General features: G+C 31.3%; 1 protein-coding gene across 1 annotated transcript in view; it reads right to left on the bottom strand.

Moving 5' to 3' along the window:
* Positions 1-13,547: 13,547 nt before the first annotated feature.
* The window catches only part of LOC149478009 (uncharacterized), a 29,595-nt gene continuing 23,383 nt past the window's right edge, over positions 13,548-19,759 (bottom strand). The window contains exons 2-3 of the mRNA XM_089710064.1: positions 15,264-15,451; positions 13,548-14,523 (exon numbers count right to left, since the gene is read on the bottom strand). Coding sequence (XP_089566190.1) covers positions 14,275-14,523; positions 15,264-15,451 — 437 coding nt within the window. The 3' untranslated portion in view covers positions 13,548-14,274. The remainder of the gene's footprint in view (positions 14,524-15,263; positions 15,452-19,759) is intronic.

Raw genomic sequence — 19,759 nt, forward strand, 5'->3', positions numbered from 1 at the left:
AGTAGGCAAGGCAAAAAGTGTAACATCGATTGCTGGCAAGTTTTCGCGTCATATTAAACAGTCGGTGATCACTAATGAGAGTGACGACATGAAATTTTTCCACGAAGCATTTAATACCATTTTCAGATACACTTTCCAAATGGGGATTGAGTAAAAAGTGTAATGCGTTGTCTTTGAGGTTGGTGACCATGTTGTCCTAGGCGCATTTCCTGTGGTATACTTATGGATTCTACAATTATATACACTATTGAATTAATTTCCTTTAACTGGTTATCTGAGCTCTTTGCATATTGTTTATAATTACTGAGAATAATATTTATACTATCTAAGTGACTTAACAAACAGAAAACTCACCCTACTTATGAACTTACTAAATACTGCTGCATTTTATTTAGATGATATTGATCCTTATGAACCTCGCCAAACTGCAAATCAAATCTGTTTATTTGTTCGTATGAAGTAATTATTAGATACTCTGTTGAACAAGGTAATTGGTAAGCATTAGAATGTTTCCAATTTTGTGGGACAAAGAACACTTTTTTAAATAAGGCTAGCTAAATACCACGCTGGCTAAAATTTTTGTAATTTATTACGTAAGTATTTTTATACGTTACATAAAAGAGGGTAGTTTGGTAATAATTTTCGCTCGTACAACTAATGTGATCAATTAATAATTATTGTAAACAAGTGATCAATTATTATTTCGCTACAGATAAAATAAACTATGTTAAAATTTAAAAATTAAATAATTGAAATATTTTGCCTGTCACTCATAAATAAAAAAGGAACCGAAACTTTTTACTGAGCAAATAATTTTGTATCGTTTTGAAATAAACGTTATAATATCCCATCATAAAACCGATAAACTTGTATGAATTTTATCAGTACCAATAGTTGTAAAACAATGTTTTCCAACCATAAGTTTTCCTTAATTTAATTAATAAAATATCAGCACATAACCTTTAAATACTGGTAGTGATAAAAGTTAACAGCGGCCATTTTTTCAGTAAATTAAAATTTTTAACCCATTTATTTTGTTCGCTCGTTATGTAAATGCCCTTGTATTGTTTGCATTATCTTATGCATCTGTGTCGATATTAAATTTAAACATAATTAATGGCGAATTGTTTTTTTTATAGTCTGTGGTAATAGGCGTGTAATTTGGATAGTAATACGTCATCGACGAAGTCTTGACAGACTTGTACTGTATTGTAATTTGTAAGCCAAATTGTATAAGCTGAGCCACGTAGGCCGTAGCATATTAGTAACCTGAAATCTCACTAGTAGTACCTAACATTATGTACGTTTAGTGGTTGATAGGAGTTGTACTTTTCATATTTTTTTCTGTTATTTTTAATTGACACTTATTAAAATTTTAGTTCAATACAATTATTTTAATAAGGATAGATGTTTTTAATAGATATTTTCAAATTGTTCTTTTGATTCGGAACTTACCTTTAGCATATTATTAAAATTGAATACAATATAATTCTTTTTATTACCCAACCATCCTAACCACTACAATTCATTAAAAAATCAAAAATAACATGTCCGAAAACAAATAAACATAACTCATACACTGGCAATCGATTATTAAAATTGCGAATGGAATCGATTAATTCACACGAATAATATACCGAGAATCGATCGTTAATCGGAATGTTGACGTGTTTTGATAACTCACTTGCTAGTGGGCGTTATATTGAGCTTGTGTTAATCACGGTTTGAGATTAAGGATTCGAGTAATGGTGCGGATACACGGTGCCAAAAAATGTAATGGTACGTCCACACTGCTTACACAAAATGTGGGTTGTTTGATGTAATAAGCTTTAATTTTATGCGTTATACATAATTAAATAAAATAAACTTGAAATAAAACGTACAATTATACTAATTAATTAAATAAGTTTATTTCATTGCACTGCATTTATAATTATTTTATTTGTTACTCAAGTGTTAAAAACAAGATTTACTAGTTATCGAAACTGTAATCAAGTGAATAGTTTTTAATTAACCGTATTGCAATGTAATGCTTTGGCAAGTTCTTATATAATTCAGACTTATAAGTAAAATGTTTTCTTAATTTTTATGCTACGTAAATTTCTACAGTTTCTATTCCCGGAAAAATTAAATCTCAACAAAAAAATAATCGTCAAAATAGGTAATACGACGATTTGAGTCATCTCCTCCTTTTATAAGTCGGTAAAAAAAGTCTTACTTTGCTGGTTGCTTTTCATTTTCTAACAAGTTAAGATGAAGGCAAGTGAAAATAAGGTAAATCAAAAATAAAAGAAATGTGATAAAAGTAAATAAATTTATTAATTTGGCACACCTCAAGGCTATTTTGACAGGAATTGCGTTTGCAGAGTTTTATTTTGAAAATAAATAATTTATTGTCCCGATAAATAAACATAAAGTGCTCTGTAGACTGTACCGACCCATGTCAGAAATATAATTAAAAATACTTTCCGGTACTTGATTCAAAATTAGTTTTCAATACGGAGAGCTAAATGAAGATATTCGCCGACACTGGAAGGGCGTTAAACAATTTTCATGACTTCATAGCAGTAACTAACCAACCTTGAGGTAAGGGTTGCCAAAAAAAAAATGTTAATAATTTTTTTTTTGTTAGAGCCCTAAATTATATAATATTTCATAATACTTGCCTAATATCAAACACAAATGCGTTGTTGTTAAAAAAATGTAACAAAATGTTACGGATGAATACGCCTGCGCCTGGCTTAAAAATTCCCTACGGACACATCATGTGATTGTGTCAAATGCTTTGGATATCAATTCTTTAGTAAATAAATACATATTGCTTATACAACATAAATTAACATTTAAAGTTCCCAATATGATGTTAGAACAATTAGTAAATGCAAATTCAATGTGCAATATCTGCAAAAATTAATTAGACTTCGCAAAAAACAGCAACGTTCTTGTCAAAATAATATGCTCATTGTTCCGTTCTTACGATGCAAATATTGTAACTCATTAGTATCTACTTAATTTCGTTAATTGAATATTAATGAAATTCTCAAACGTTATTACCTACTGTTTTTACAATCGCTCCTGATACATAATTACAAACTAATTATTCAAAGTTACCAATTACGTTTGATGAATTAAGGTTGTTTATTAAGTATAAGTGATATTCATACCCGTAACTGACAAGTTACGCTTTAAACGATGTATAAAGAAGAAAGTTTATGACAATAATTTTAAATCTTTATTAGGTCTTGATGAGATAGTATGATTAGATACTGACGCCGGGTTGTTTCATCTGCATTTAAAACACAAAAGTTGTTTTAATCGTCGTCAAATCTGACTTTTCTCAACATAAATCTAGCGTGTGATTAAAATCTGAAAATTCTAGATTGCACTCGGTAATCATATAAAGAAGGAGTCCATTTGATTAATCTAGATTAAGAAAGTCGTCATCTGTATCTGTACCGAATATTTCATAATTCATTAGTCGTTTTTTCACTTATAATACCACAAGAGCTTCAAAATTATCGGGTATTTTCCGATAGGTTCGTTGCAAACAAATGAAGGAGTCAAGTTTTTAGTCAAGGTTAAAAAATCACGAGCGCGAAGCGCGAGTGATTTTTCCTGAAAAACTTGACGACTTTATTTGTTTGCAGGGAACCTTGAAGGAAATGCCAGATAATTTTGAAGCTCGTGTGGTATTCGGGAGATTATTTTTCCGTCCCAAATGTCGGCCAATAATTTCACAATTGAATTGAACCTGTCAGTTTGACGTCAACGACCAGAGAAAATTTTCAAAAAATTATCAGTGTAATACCATGTAGGTTGTACCACGTGACGTCGAATGGTGCAATTCTATTGGTCGATATTTGGGTCGGAAAAATAATCACTTATAATACCACAAGAGCTTCAAAATTATCGGGTATTTTCCGATAGGTTCGTTGCAAACAAATGAAGGAGTCAAGTTTTTAGGCAAGGTTAAAAAATCACGAGCGCGAAGCGCGAGTGATTTTTCCTGAAAAACTTGACGACTTTATTTGTTTGCAGGGAACCTTGAAGGAAATGCCAGATAATTTTGAAGCTCGTGTGGTATTCGGGAGATTATTTTTCCGTCCCAAATGTCGGCCAATAATTTCACAATTGAATTGAACCTGTCAGTTTGATGTCAACGACCAGAGAAAATTTTCAAAAAATTATCAGTATAATACCAATTACCATGTAGGTTGTACCACGTGACGTCGAATGGTGCAATTCTATTGGTCGATATTTGGGTCGGAAAAATAATCATCATAAATCTTCACAGATTAACAATTCGAGTACTTACTTTTAATATATGTAATTGAACTAGTGGTCCGCCGTGGTTTCGCACGTGGGTCACGAACATATCCAATGGTAAAAGATGTTTTGAAAACGGCAAACAAACAAACTCTTCTGCCTTATAATATGAAGGAATGAAGAATAGATATGTGAATATTTTACAAATGTGGAAGGTATGGAATATACAGTCATGGGTCAATGATAGTTATACATTTTTTGCCTGTCTGCATGTCTGTCTAGTCGTCACAGTTCCATTGGGGTCTTCATATTTCTACAATTTAATTGGTCAACGTTACTTGAAGGTTAAGTTCTAATATTACATTATTCCTGTATCTATACAAAATCGCATCACCAATAATATATCTAATTCGCACTATTGACAGCCCTACAGACCAATTGGCAAATGGCTAACACCGTTGCCTGTGGGCTAATTAAAACATCAAGCCAGGCAGCGGCCATTTTGCTGCCGACAGATAATCTTTCATATTTTGTCTTAACTGTCAGGTAGAGCCTTTGGCCATGTTCTGACTATTAAATATACGCGTATAAATATAAACGGTGCAAAATGATGCAGCCAGCTATTATTTAAAGTAGCTGCATTAATCTTTTAGTTCTATTAGCGATGCTCGATTTATGGTTCTGTTCTAGGTGTATTTTTAGTCTGTGGACGCTGTTGTTGAACTCTTTTTTTAGTGGCGCTCATAGGTGGCGCTACATGGAGAATAAATGTATTAAATTTTCTCATAATTTTAGCAGTAGCGTGATATTACTATTCACGTCAATATTATAGAGCCTATTTTAGCGTTAATTAAGTACTATACCTTTTCAAACAGCAGCAAAACAACATCGACAAATAAAGCAAGAAACATCGAAAAGTTATCTACTATCTATCTAGTATCTATATATGTATATCTATCTAGTATCTTTAGTGTGTAGGCAGGTACTTATAAATGCATTATCAAACATAACAATATCATCATAAAGTAGGTACTCTAATGCACGTCGACAAACCTATTATGATAGTAGTACATATATGTATACATAAGTATGTATAAATACATAATAAAATCGAGAAAATTGTTAGTTATGTGCAAAGATGTGTATAATCCACGTAATCGTACGTTTATAAGCAGTTTAAAACCACTGAGACACGTACTTAAAGCAGAAGTATCATAACTAATTATACCTGGGATTAATAAAGGACTAAAATAACATTTTGCAATCAAAGGGTTTATTATTCGGTTATAATATTTGCGTTCAAAACGAATTATTATTGACAAATGGCTAACCAGGGGATCGCGGTGAGTCAGGGTTGTCACTTGAATTTTATTTTGAATTTAGTAAGATATTTTGATGCTGTATAATCGATACATATTAAAAATATTGAACTCATGCAACTTCCAATTTTATAAGATAACAAAACAGTTTATCGAATTTTCCAAGCTATATCTACCACATTTTTTGCGAATTATTAAATTATGTTTCATATATGTATTTACATAACAATAGTGTGTTCTTGTCCTGAAATCGTTTATTATCAACTGATACTATTGTAATATGTTTGAGAATTGACGTAAGTTTATACTTTATAAGGATGGATGGACATTTGTAAGGTAAGTAGGTACTCTTTTACGCAAAATAAGGATTAATCTACATGTATGTCGACACTTGACACTCACATCAATTTGATATTAATTCCTATAAGTGTTAGTATATATGTATGAGTGCTAGTAATTTTAACATCTACATTGATAACTTACATTTAACAAAGAAGTGACAGCCCTAGGTGTTTTTATTTGCATGCAGGTATTAGTTAGGTGACTCCGCAATTACTCGGCCACACCCCGCTCAGTTTATTAACAGAATGCCGATTAGATAGTAATATGAGATATGCTTGCGTGCGTATGTTGCTAATTATTTTTCGCTTTTAGCATATAATTATAAGAGCTCAGCTATGTTTACTTGAATATTATCTGGGGATTCGTTATTTCGTGTTTATTTAAATGCACTTATCTGTAAATTACTGGGTATACCTAATAATGGGAAATAACACGATAAAATTAAAATACCTTCTGGGTTGACTTACCACTTTAGAGTCTGCCCATTTTTCATCAGGTGACTATGATCACACGTCTTTATTTCTAAGGACTGACTTTTCAATCCGTGGTTAACCTTATTCGTCGAATATCGTATTAAGAGCCCCTTGTACTGAAAGTTTAGGCATTTTAGGCACTGAGATGGCTCGCGCCCGCGTTGCGCAGGAGCCGGCGCGGCATGAACTCCGGTGACCTATGAAGGCGGGCGATTATGCCACAGTATAAATAAATCAGTAGTTCGATTTTATTTGCTATCGTAGGAATGTTGTTGATAAATAAATTTACTACTTATCCTATACCATTAAACGAGCAATATTTGCATATTTATATATTTGTTTGTATATATACAGTGTGGAAATTTTCGATGTGCCCTGAATGGAAAGTACTTGAAATACTAGGGATAGCAAATTTTTCTGAAAGGAAACATTCCTTTTTCAAATTTTATTTTATTATTCAAATCGATAGAAACAATATAAAAGATAATTTATTGTTAATTTCTCGTAAAAATTTTTTGGTCTATTTTATACATACATTTAAAGTTTAAAATGAAACTCTCGTTCTGGATACATTAATTTATTTTCTTCTGAAAATATTGGTAATAATAATTAAAAGTAAAACAAATAAAAAAGGCAAAATAATAATTGAATATAAGTATGTAATAAGTAAGTTAGTGTATTCAACCAACTTAAAAAAGTGTGACTATTTTACAACAATTTGAATAATAATCAATTAATGATTTGTATTATTGTATACAATATCGAAGCTTTTTAAGAAATGTATAAAATACTTTTTTATGAATTATTAATTATTATCATACATCATAATATTATGTTACCGGCAATATATTAAACCCTTCTTAGTAAATGTATGTTATTCCGAGAAACGGTCGGAATGAAATAAATTATATTCGTCACATTACCTATGATATCTTTAAATCTGAACTTTTCCTAAGTAGCAAATGTGGGTGGTTTTTGGGCTAGCGATTAACCAATATGAGGTCAAAACTAAAATCCAAGATGGCGCCGACGAAAATTTGAAAGGAAATTTGAAAAGATGAAAAGGATATTTGCTATCTCCAGTATTTCTAGTACTTTCACCCAGGGCCCATCGAAAATTTCCACACTGTATTTACAAACAAATATATTAATATGCAAATATTGTTCGTTTAATAGTATAGACTATAGAATAAGAAGTTAATTTATATTTACAACAATAATCCTAGGATAACTAACAAAATCAAACTACTGATTTATTTATACCGTGACATGCTCGCCGTTTTACTCGCCGCTCGGTTCTAATACGCGAGCGGCGACTGCAACGTGGTCGGGAGCAAAACTAGCACAGGTCCTCCTTCGATGACGTCCGGCTGGACTCTGGCGGCACTGACGTGGTGCGCGCGAGTCGCATTTTACGTATTATATTTTATATAGAAAAAAATAAGGGCTAAATTAAAAATCTATCCAAAAATTTCCCTGTAAAACCTGATTAGTAAATGAAATGTCAAATTTTCGTAAACATAGCGTTCCCCTAATTCTCATAAAACTGATTATGCTTTTAAAATCGATGTTACTTCTGATTTTTTTTTGATCGAGTCAAATGTTTAATATTGTGTTTTTATCCAAAAAAGTCACTAGATCAAACGTTTATCTGTGCTATATATTTTTTTAGGATTTTAAATATGATGATTTCTATCCAAAAACCATGATTTAGAAACATACATTTCGGAGCAGGGCCCCTTAAGCAACCATTTCAAAAAATATATAGGTATACGGTCGAATTGAGAACCTCCTCTTTTTTTGAATTCGGCTTAAAATGTGTTCTAATAATAATTATTCGACTATTTTTATATTATTTTGTAATAATTTATTGGATGGATACGTTTTAACCATTAAGGATTAAAAATATGCACTTAATTAAAAAGTAGTTTGTACGTGTAGTCTCATTTCAGTTTTGTTAACTCAATAACCTGCATGAAAACTCATTTCTATTCAAAATTAGTAGGTACCTAGTAGTTATTATTTTGAATAGTGTAGGTACGGGTTTTGCGTTGCTTCTGTGGCATTTAATAACTTTCCTATATTAGAGAATATTTTATATCCTATGTACCTATAACTGAAAGTGGAGTTTTTGCAAAAAATATTACTGTATAGAACACAGCGGGTATTTAATATTTATACTTTTAAAATCAATTAATATCACTAGTGGCGAATGTTCTAGATCTAACAACGATAAAATTAAAGCATCAACCCGCTAATTAAACACATTAATCAACTAATCAGCTAATTAATTGTTACTAATTAGTAAAACTAGTTTTTTCAAATTTAACTTAAATTTGGTCCGATTCTGGCTTGATAATTTACATTATAAAAAATAACCTATTCTAAATGATATACATAATCGAATGCGTGATTATTATATGGTAGTTTAGTTTTAGATACTGCGTAAAAAGGTAAAGGAAAATATGTATTATGATGAATTTAACAAAAACAATTTTTATGGGTTCCCAATTCCTTTATATGAAATGTAAAACCACTTGATCAAGTAGGTACAAAATACATAATATAAATAACTTGTTGTATAATAATTGCTGAAGTTACTGAAGTTGAATATAACAGAATAGATATTTTTCCAAGTAGGTATGCTATTTGTTTACTAATAAAATATATTTATCTACTTATAGAAGAATTTCATGGTTTTTAACCCACCAGCATATTCCATGCGGGTTCTTCATACTAGAACCCTTCAAGCTGCCCCCAACCAATTGTTCAATAACTAAAATACCTATGTTGCAGTAATTAATTGGAACCCGTCACAATACAAACAATCCCTTATACACACAATTTATGTAACCATTAATTATATGAATATGGTTAATTAATAGAAGTGAAGAAGGTTAACTAATTGAAATTCTAATTCGGATAATGATTAATGACTGTATATTTGTTATGCTATTGGTGTAGGGGGCGGAAGGTGGACGGTGGCATTCGACTATATAGGGACGACAATAAAAATTCTTCAAGTATTTAGCAATTCATTTCTGAACAAACTAAAGGTGACCATAGAAAAAGTTAAAATTGCTTCGTTACCGCTACGTTTTATGAGCAAAAAATTAAGTGCTGAGGCCGAACTCTGTTGGTTGCAAACGTCATTACGAAACTGACCAATTACAATAAATTACTGCCAACGTATAGTAATAAAACGGCCGTTTTGGTGAATAAATAAATAAATGAGTAATTAATGACAGTTGTCAGTGCGTTCCGTTCGTCGCAGCATACAAATCTGTGCATTAAGTCGAATTAACATCGTTAAACGAGCGGAATTGTGGCGTTTTTTTTGTTGGCAACACCAATTAGTGTTGGAGGGAAACCAGTATGTAAACTTGTACATGGTCTTGCCAACCGTGAATTTTTTTCTTCACTATTGACATAAGCTTGTTATTTCAGTTTTACAACCACTATAGAGAGTCTAGTATAAAAGTTCTTAATTGGGCAATAATGTGGCAATTAATGTTATGTAAATTTTGTGTTATTTACGCGTTAAAGGTTAGTATGGTGGTTTACTAATTTGTTTTTTGATTCATTAATATTCCGTTATTTTAAACGATCGTACCTAAATAATTTTCACATACGCTTGTCATGCTAAAAATGAGTTTAATGCAATATTTTAACCATGTTGACAAATTTAATTGGGTATATTACCTACTCGAAACTGTAATAAATAATGGCTTTAATTTGTACGACAACTACACTAATACGTTATAAAATGGTTTAACAATATTAATATGTGGATTGTTACATATTTTATTAAAAAAATAACGTCTGAAATAATTGATAACAGCCGCACATGCACTGCACAGCTTAACAAACTTTTCAGTAATCCTTCTGATTTGTTTTTATTTGATAAGTTTCTATATAATATAACATGAATATTAATTATGTTTTATCTAGTTTTTATGTCATTTCATTAACATTAATTTTACTAGATGTTCAATCCTATACAGGGTGTAATCGTTAAGTGTGCACATGCGATTATTCCGTAACTATTGTAGATATCAAAAAACTTTATACTGATATCGAAAGCCCTTTACCTAACGAGTAAAATGATAATAATAACTTTTAAAAAATAAAACGGGAAATAACCAAAAAAGTTACATTAAACACTCCCATACATTGAATTTTCCATACATTTTGTGTTCAAAGCAAATGTTTGAAGTGACGTCCTCGTTTTGGAATACCATTGTATTCCACATCGAGGTCTGTTTATAGTTTCTAAATGAATTTTTATTAAAATTTGCGAAGTAATTTAAGCACAAATTCAAAAAAAGAACCAAAATTTTTCATATTTCATGTTTAGGATAGTCATATCTCATACTAAATGTATTAGACCGGGAGATACTGACACAAAATTTCGAGTCATTTGTAACAGGATGGCGGTTCTACAGGGGTCTTAGTACGCAATGATAAAAAGAAAAATGATGGTGTGATCGCTGGTATCGGTGGCTTAGTCGCGTGGGCGTTAGCCGAACTCGTCGGAAAAATAGCGAAAGTCAAACGATTTGTAACACAAAAATTTTAGTATTTACCGATAGCCCATAAAAAAGAAGTAGGCGGTAGTGTCATGCCATACTTTTCCGGTGTGACTTACAGCCCGCCATACCGACGCGAATATGTTGATTTAAATAAAACAATTATTCAACCATTTGTACCAGGCTAACTTTTGCACAGGTAACCATCGTCGTGCAGCCATTTACGAAAATCGCCATGCCATACTTTTCGGACGATTCCAAATGGTCGCCATACCGCCGAAAATCTGCAAAAAAAATTTATTTCGCCAAACTTTTTGTACCAGTATTGCATTTGGATTTTTAGAGAGTATTTGATAAAATGTGACCATTATTATATTTGCCATACTTCTAGTAGGGGGAAAAAGTGCTGTCATACTTGAAAAATTAATTTAGTATTAATTTATATAAGTGAAGATTTCCAACACCTAGATCTTTGAAATTTTGTATTTATATTCTTTGATCCTCAAACTTCCAGGAAAAATAAGTGCCATACTGTTACAAATCGTTTGACTTTCGCTATTTTCCGATGAGTTCGACTAACGCCCACGCGACTAAGCCGCCGGTACCAGCGTTCACACCATCATTTTTCTTTTTGTCATTGCGTACTAAGAACCCTGTAGAACCGCCATCCTGTTACAAATGACTCGAAATTTTGTGTCAGTATCTCCCGGTCTATATGGGAGTGTTTGGTGTAAATTTTTTTGGATATTTCCCGTTTTATTTTTAAAAAGTTATTATTGTCATTTTACTCATTAGGTAAAGGGCTTTCGATATCAGTATAAATTTTTTTTATATCTGCAATAGTTACGAAATAATCGCCTGCGCACACTTAACGATTACACCCTGTATAGATTTGGAGGAATATAAAGTCGAAGAGTGCGAATAAGTAAACAATGATTATAATTAAAAAACTAAATACAGTTGTAACTTCATTTTATTTAAGAATTTAAAAGGAAACAAAATGCTTGACGATATTTTACATATTACAAGTCTACTATAACAGGAATTCACCTAATACCGAATTGATATTAAACAGTAAATTAACCTTTAAAAAATCTATTTTATAATATTAATCTTACGTATACAATAAATTAATGAATATTTACAATACATTTTTTTCTATCATTACTATAATTTTGTACAAAATAGGCCAAAACATTGGGCATAGCCAAAAATAATCATGTTTATTGGAAGCAGAATTAATAGTTCCATTTAATATTGTAACTATATTATTTATTGAAACATGTATAGATCTATTTATCTAGATAAGAAATGTAGCCTGTAATACACTGTTCGAAAAATCATTCACAAAAAAATATGATTCCATGTAGGTATCTGTAGAGCTTTGCGCTATAAGTATTTTGACATAATTTTTTATTACAATCGACAATCCATAACCGAGTTTAGTAGGTACATAACACAAGTAAATTAATTAAAATAATAATTATTAATCTGATTGCAAAGTGTTTCAAACGGACTTTACATATATATTTTATGATTGTACATTAGTTTTATTTAAAACATTTCAACATAAACTCGTCTAAGTAACAAAGTCTGGTATTTGTTAGCAATTAAGTTTAAACATGATAGGTCAGTCCGAGCTCAGTTGACTTTTGCGAATTTATTAGTGAAGGGACCTTTACAGTCATCTTTAGAACAAGATAATAACTAGCAAAACTATAGTTTAACCCGTGACGCGTCCTATGTACAGACGGTTGCTCATAACTAAAACTGTACTGTAGCGTCCTGCGTAACAACGACTGTTCATAACGCGGCCAATGACTTTGAAGGTCACCTGTAGTTCTTACAAGTGAATGTTTCCAGTATAAAAAATATTTCTCTATGCCTTAAACATTTATAATTCGAATCGACACGACTCCGAGACAGGCAATAGAGACCAAAACCACAAAATAAAAAAAAAAGTGAATCATTGATTGAGTTGCGTCATCGGCCATAGTTTGTGACATTTGTCTTGTTCAACGAATATTTGGATTGTGAATTATGCCGAGAGGAATAATTAGATGAGTGATAATTGAGACGTATATTACTGGAAATTTTACGTAGAATACGTTTATGATATTGGTTTTAGGGATATTTGAAGAATACTCAGTGAAAAAGTGTCTCAACTTTTCAGTGCGGAAGACGCAAAATGGCGCTTTTTTTCTTGTTTGTGAATAATGGAGATTTGTTATTATTCATAGTGAAATACGTTGTGTTAAATGTGTGAAAATATAAGTGAATGTATTTGGCAATCGTGTAGTGATATGAAAACGTGAATATGATCATTTGATGACTCAGCATTATCATGTAAGTGTTAGTATGTAAGCAATTAAAATTAAAACAAAAGAAAATCAATTTTTTATAATTTTATAGAAAAAATATATCGTCATGATTACATTTTTATGCTATAACTAGTTTCTTCCTCTTTCCAAAAATATATCATACATGGCATATAATTATAGAACAATAGGGTAAATAAAATTTTCAAACTCGGTAGTCATAAAAAAGCTAGATTTCGTGAACTCCCTTGACACTATCGGGATCGGTGCCGGCTGTGCGCCGGACGCGTCACGGGTTAAATTTAAACTTCGATTAGACATAAATTCTTGAAATAAATCTTTTAGAATAAACATTAAAATCAATAATTAATTAGTCACTTTTTTGAAATTTTTATCATTAAACAATGTCAGTCTCGAAAACCCAAATAAATATACTCAGTCTAATAATAAAAATAAATCGACATTATAATTGAATTCGTTACATAATTAATATATTAACTATAAAGATTATTAGAAGTAAAATAAGTACATACAAATGCAAACAAGGCAAACAATAGGTAATAATAATATTTAATTTAGACACTTTAATATTAAAGATTGAATTATTGGAAGGCTAGGCTATCTATTAGCTATAACTTAAATGATATCTAAAAAAACTATTACCATGGACTAATAAAATTATATTAGTCCATGCTATTACGGATATAATATCTAGTTAAATGATACAGTATGTACGTGCCTTTATTTACAAATTTTATGAGGGTATGAAACAATGACAATAAGGATTGCACTTATTTGTAATAACAGTATGTCTATGTGTCTAAACCTTTATTCCTATTTATATTTTACTGACTCATATTGTACTAAAACTATGACGTGAGAATCGCAGATCTACCATATTATACAGATATATTACACTCAATGCGTTCATGTCACTAAAATCACGTACAAGTATCTGAATTCGATTTTAAAAGTCTTCCACAAATCAAGATGGCGGCTGTTCACGCGTTCCCGCGTGTTCCGAATGTCAATGCGGTTGGAGGGAATTCAGGATATTCATATTTATGGCGTGTTGGTGCGACGGTGGACCTCCCAAGAAGCTTAGTTGCGGTCTCGTGGCCGCGGCCATTGCGGCAAAAAGGGGGGGTGCCCCTCCCCCTCCGAATAAGGCAAAAGAGGGTGGAAGCAGAGGCCTCGCTGATAGACGAAGCTTTTCTATTTCAGCTTCTTGTAGACGTTTCGCTTTGGCCCGCCGATTTTGAAACCATATTTTCACCTGCAACGAAAATATGTTGATAATAAGTATTGCATAATGGTAATATGTTACATGTGTTAAACTGTTGACGTACAAATCTTGATATATTATGTATTGATACTAGGACTAATTTGTCGTCAACGACCGTAAGCGTAAAGTATGTTAAATATAAAAATTATGCTAAATTAATGCCCATACATGGCCACTTACAGTTCAGTCGTACTTGCATACGGTTTTTAAAAGAGATTTAATCAACTATAAGTATTCGAATATTACCAAAGCTGGATTGACGATAATGTATTAAAGAACATAAACATGTATAAGCTGAAACAGCCGTTCGAAGATGGAAATATTTGTGGAAAATTGATATCATTTACCTACTCCTATCAATTCATACCTATAGGTAAATAATTAAAAACAGTCATTTCAAACTTCAACTAATCAATACAACAATGATGATGAGTGATGACTTATACAATGTGGGAGTAACTACTACTTACTTTATGGCATGAACTTAAAACAAGCGACAAATGTCTAATTGAATACCTATGTTTTAGATCTGTCGTTTTGATTTTAATATTTCAAATTATGGCGAATTAATTGTCGAGATAAAGTGTAAGAATATTAATTGTGCTTGTGCTTGCACTCTTACAAAAAATATTTATACATATAAATCTCTTGTAGATACTAGATACCGTCAAAATTGGCGCCTTATAAGAATTTAAGGCAGTATGACATGCAGTATCGACTAATGAAATTACCTGTGTTTCAGTGAGCCTCAAAGACGACGAGAACTCCGCCCTCTCTGCGATGCTCAAGTACTGCTTGTCCCGGAACTTCTTCTCCAACGCAAGCAACTGCTGCGTTGTGAACGGGGTCCTAGGTTTTCTGTTGGGCTTGTGCTTTCGTAGTTGACAACGAACTACTGGCGGACCGCTGGGAGCACCTGCTGTAATAGAAATAAATAAAATAAATAAATATTTCAGGACAATTTTCACACACGGCACGATCTGATCCCATACTAAGCTTTCGCTTGTGTTATGAAAACCAGATGGCTGATAAACATACATATATAATTTTAAATAAATAATTATATAGATCAAACATCTATGTTCATCACACAAATATTTGCTCCGGGTGGGAATCGAACCCACGACCTCTAGCTTAGAAGGCAGGGCCACTACCAACCAAGTCAACCGGTCAGTCAGTATAAATAAAGTATGTGTTAATACTTAGTGGGTCGTCTTGTTCCTAACATTAGAGAAAACTTGATCAATGATAATGACTTATTTGTCTTCAACGTAAGCGTAAAGTATGTATAATATATTATGTATATTGTATAATGTGGTTTAAAATGTACTCTCTATTGTTAGTTAGTTAGTTTTAATTAATCGCTCATCTTCAGTGGTACTTGGTGGTAGCCTATGTGCTAATCCAGACTGTAATCTATCTCTGTATCAATTCGCTATGCGTGACAGCGTAATAAACATACGTTCATCCATGAATAACTTCAAAATTTATAAAATTCATACGATTATAGTACCTATTACAATATAATGAAGAAGATAATTCCCTATCGATAATAGTAGCGGAATGAAGATGAGTAAGGTTTAGAAGATTGTGAAGGTAGTAGGCAATGATGGTAGTTCATTAGACTAGTGTATCAACTGAGTTTAAATTAATTAACTGAATAGTAGCATATATAATCCTAGAAGAAAAGGGTGTCCAAAATCACAAGTAGATTCATAACACTTAAGGCTATAAAGACAGCTACGTATAATTTTAATATCTAATTCAAAATAATATTTCTATAGTATTTAAACAGGTCAATAAACGGAAACAGGACAGCCATTATACAGTGCAGCGATTCGAGGTTAATATTCAAAGGAACAATATCGATTCTATACCGATACATCCGGTAAACATTGTATTCGGTAAATTAATTAACGTGTGACGTCATAAATTAGGCGGTAACATGTTTTAGAGGTTACCATGGCAATTTTTTAAGCATTTCTTTACGCATTATAGTTTAGTGAATAACGTCAAGTGCAATTAGTTAAAAGGATTTTAATTAACATTTAGCAAATAGGTAGATTTCCATGAAAGCTAAAAATTCATATAAATATGTAGGTATATATATTGACGTAAGAAATCGATTTTGGACTTTTTTGTGCAAAAAGAATTGGAATAGATGACGTAGATATTATTATGTTATTTGTTGTAACAATTTACCAAAAAGATGGTAGGTATATTTTACTTATTGAAGTCATATATAATGTTTGTTTAACATATTCTGACCTATATTAATATTAAGTGTCCAAAGACATGATTATTCAAATGACATAAAGCGATTATAAACACTTTATATATCGTTCGTTGACTTTATTGTTCCATGACCTACATTAACATACAAACAGCGCAGTCAAATCTATTATGCTATCACTGCTATAATTAACATTAATTAAATGATTAAGGAATGCATATGCATGTGCATATACTTAATTCTACTGTGGTAAAGCTAAAAAAACAAAGATATTAAAAATTATCAGTCTTATTATCGATATCAAACTATAATAAGTGACAAGTTTATTTGTGATCAAAGTTAAGTGTAGTTATGTAAATAATTCACAAAGTCATAGACAAACAACCAATACAGTCTATACTTGTAGTTACTATTGTCTACTTCTCTTTTTGTTACATAGTAGACAGTAGATAATAGTTTTACAATTATTCTTTCAGTTTTAGCTAGGTCTTCATAAACTAAAGCCTTTCTTTTTGATAGTGAAAAAAAAAATCGTACCTATTAATAATTATTATTCTAACCAAGCGAAGCGAAAGCGAATCATTATTGTTATTATAAAGAATTAGCTTTGATCGGAAAAAGCTATAGATTAAAGGATGAAGAAAAGCTAGGAATTTAATACTAGGTATAGGTATATTTCTACAAACAAATAAGCAACTAACTCGGCTTTACCCATCCGTAACACTTCAATATGGTTGATTGAATTGAATTGTAATTGGCATTGCGAGAAAACTAAAAATATTCGGTATTTTCTCGTTTCTCGTTAATTGAACAAAACAATAAGCGCATTACCAAGTAAGTGTTTCTGTGTAAACAACAGTGTTGTTCAATTATTTTGAATAGGTAATTGTAATTTAAAAACATGTTGCATGAATTAGGTTACTTTTTCAAAGAAAAGTGCCATTGAAAATCGTATTTTTGAGCCCAGTATAGGTACTAACTTTAAGTACGTAGTACTATTATGCTATATATTCTGTGCTTTAAGTATGAACCGCGTGTATTGTGCTAAGTATTTTTTTTTATAAAAAGTAAAAACATTGCCAATAAATACCGTCGTTGTTTTAGGACGTTAACGGCATCCTCACAAATAAATGACATGCGAAATGAAGTTAAAAGCAAACAGATGAATGGTTATGATAATCAGCAAGATTATTATTTTAACGGACTGAAATTCTATGAGACAACTGAATTGAATAGAATACAAATATTCTTATATCTTAGTGTCCCACTCATATTGCCAGTAAATACCGCTGCATTGACGGCAGATGTTATTGAGACCCGATACAATACAGTAAGAGACAAACTAAAAAGGCAAGTATAAATGCCTTTTGCGAGTGATAAAATACAAACAATTTCAATGGCCCAACCCTTAGACATATCAATGCGATGCCTTACGCTAATGAAGATATAATATCCATCTCTATACGTATTTATTTTCCCGCGCGTACGGCACCGCCATTTTGTTTTGATGACAGACTATAGACAATTTGTGCGTAATGACGTTCAATTATGCGCGCTCTTTGTTTTTAATAGGATTTAGTTGTCAATGTCGAAATTTAATTGGATTATTGTAATCTCTTTCGGTCAAATGCGTTATGCAGATGTTTATTAAGGCTTTAAATTGGTTGGATTTATATGAATTGCATATTCACGTTTTCAATGGCTATCTAAAGATAGTTTACTTAGCCGTATGATTTATATAGCCATTACTGAATATTTCCGTTATAAATATATTTGTTCATTAAAAACTTGCCATATTTCTTCGTAATCTATGTGTTTATTTGTATTTAGATCAAAAACAGAAATAATAAGATATTATCATAATAAAGGGTAATTATGTTTGTACATAAGTTAGTTTTTCAAAGTAATTAATTAAAAAACGTCACGTCCTCTAATGATCTAAAGAAATGATGAAGGGTTATTTGTTTTTCTATAATGATAAATTGAATTGACTAGGTGTGTTACGCTTTTATTATATGTATATACCTATTTATAAACAAAACAAAACCAAACAAGTCTTTTAATTTATACTTCAAAGGGAATTGATAAGTTTCAGTCAACAGAAAAAAAATACTACATACCTACCTATTATTAATTATAATTTATAAAACAACCCCATTTCACATAACCGATAATACACAGAGTGTAACTAAGTAGTTCGTGAATGTGTCCAATTAAATCGGAATATAAACGTGTGTTATGTGTATGATCTGTGCATTTTCCGGTAAATAAAATTATCGATGCTTCACTGCTCTCGATGTTTTTACCGATGTTTCTGCGAATCGATAGACATCTCGATTCTTGTATTAGATTTAATTGATTCTGCATTAATGTTTCAGATATGCGAGGTTTAATTAATTACTGAATGATTTTGTTTCGTAAACTATTTATTTTGAAATTAGCTAGATAGCTAAGACCAAGATTGGTCTGGATTTTTAGTGGTATGTACCTACTTAGGCACTTTCTGCTGCTAATTGCTGGTATATTTTACCATTGGTAATTTGAAAATTGAATATGTGACTGTGTTTTTTAAACTTTCACAAACATTCTTATTTCAATAACGCTGTTCGTATAATACGTTCCTACTTCCTACGCTTAACTTTACCATGTTCTTAAATAGATACTTATCTACTTAATAATAATTGAAAGGCAATTAGTAAACGAAATTTTTTATTTATGGTTATTTTAAAATATTTAGGTAGGTATCTACTTATTTTTAATTCATGAAGTTATATTAATACCAAGTATCTTGTGTTTTAGAAAATTATCTGACAAAACGAGCATTTATAAATTGATAATAAATATAGTCATACATCGTTATACCGTCTGCGCCTGCTTTTGCAGTTATCATCCATGTTAAAGAATAAATAATACCTAGTTGAAGTCTTGTCAATACAAAATGGCAACCTCAATAAAAACTTGACGATGGTCGATTGTATAATTTTTGCTTCACCT

The sequence above is a fragment of the Colias philodice genome, chromosome 23, assembly GCF_061535455.1.
Source record: "Colias philodice isolate Cphi_HAF_F1 chromosome 23, ilColPhil1 Martin Lab GWU primary, whole genome shotgun sequence".
NCBI classification, from domain to species: Eukaryota; Metazoa; Arthropoda; class Insecta; order Lepidoptera; family Pieridae; genus Colias; species Colias philodice.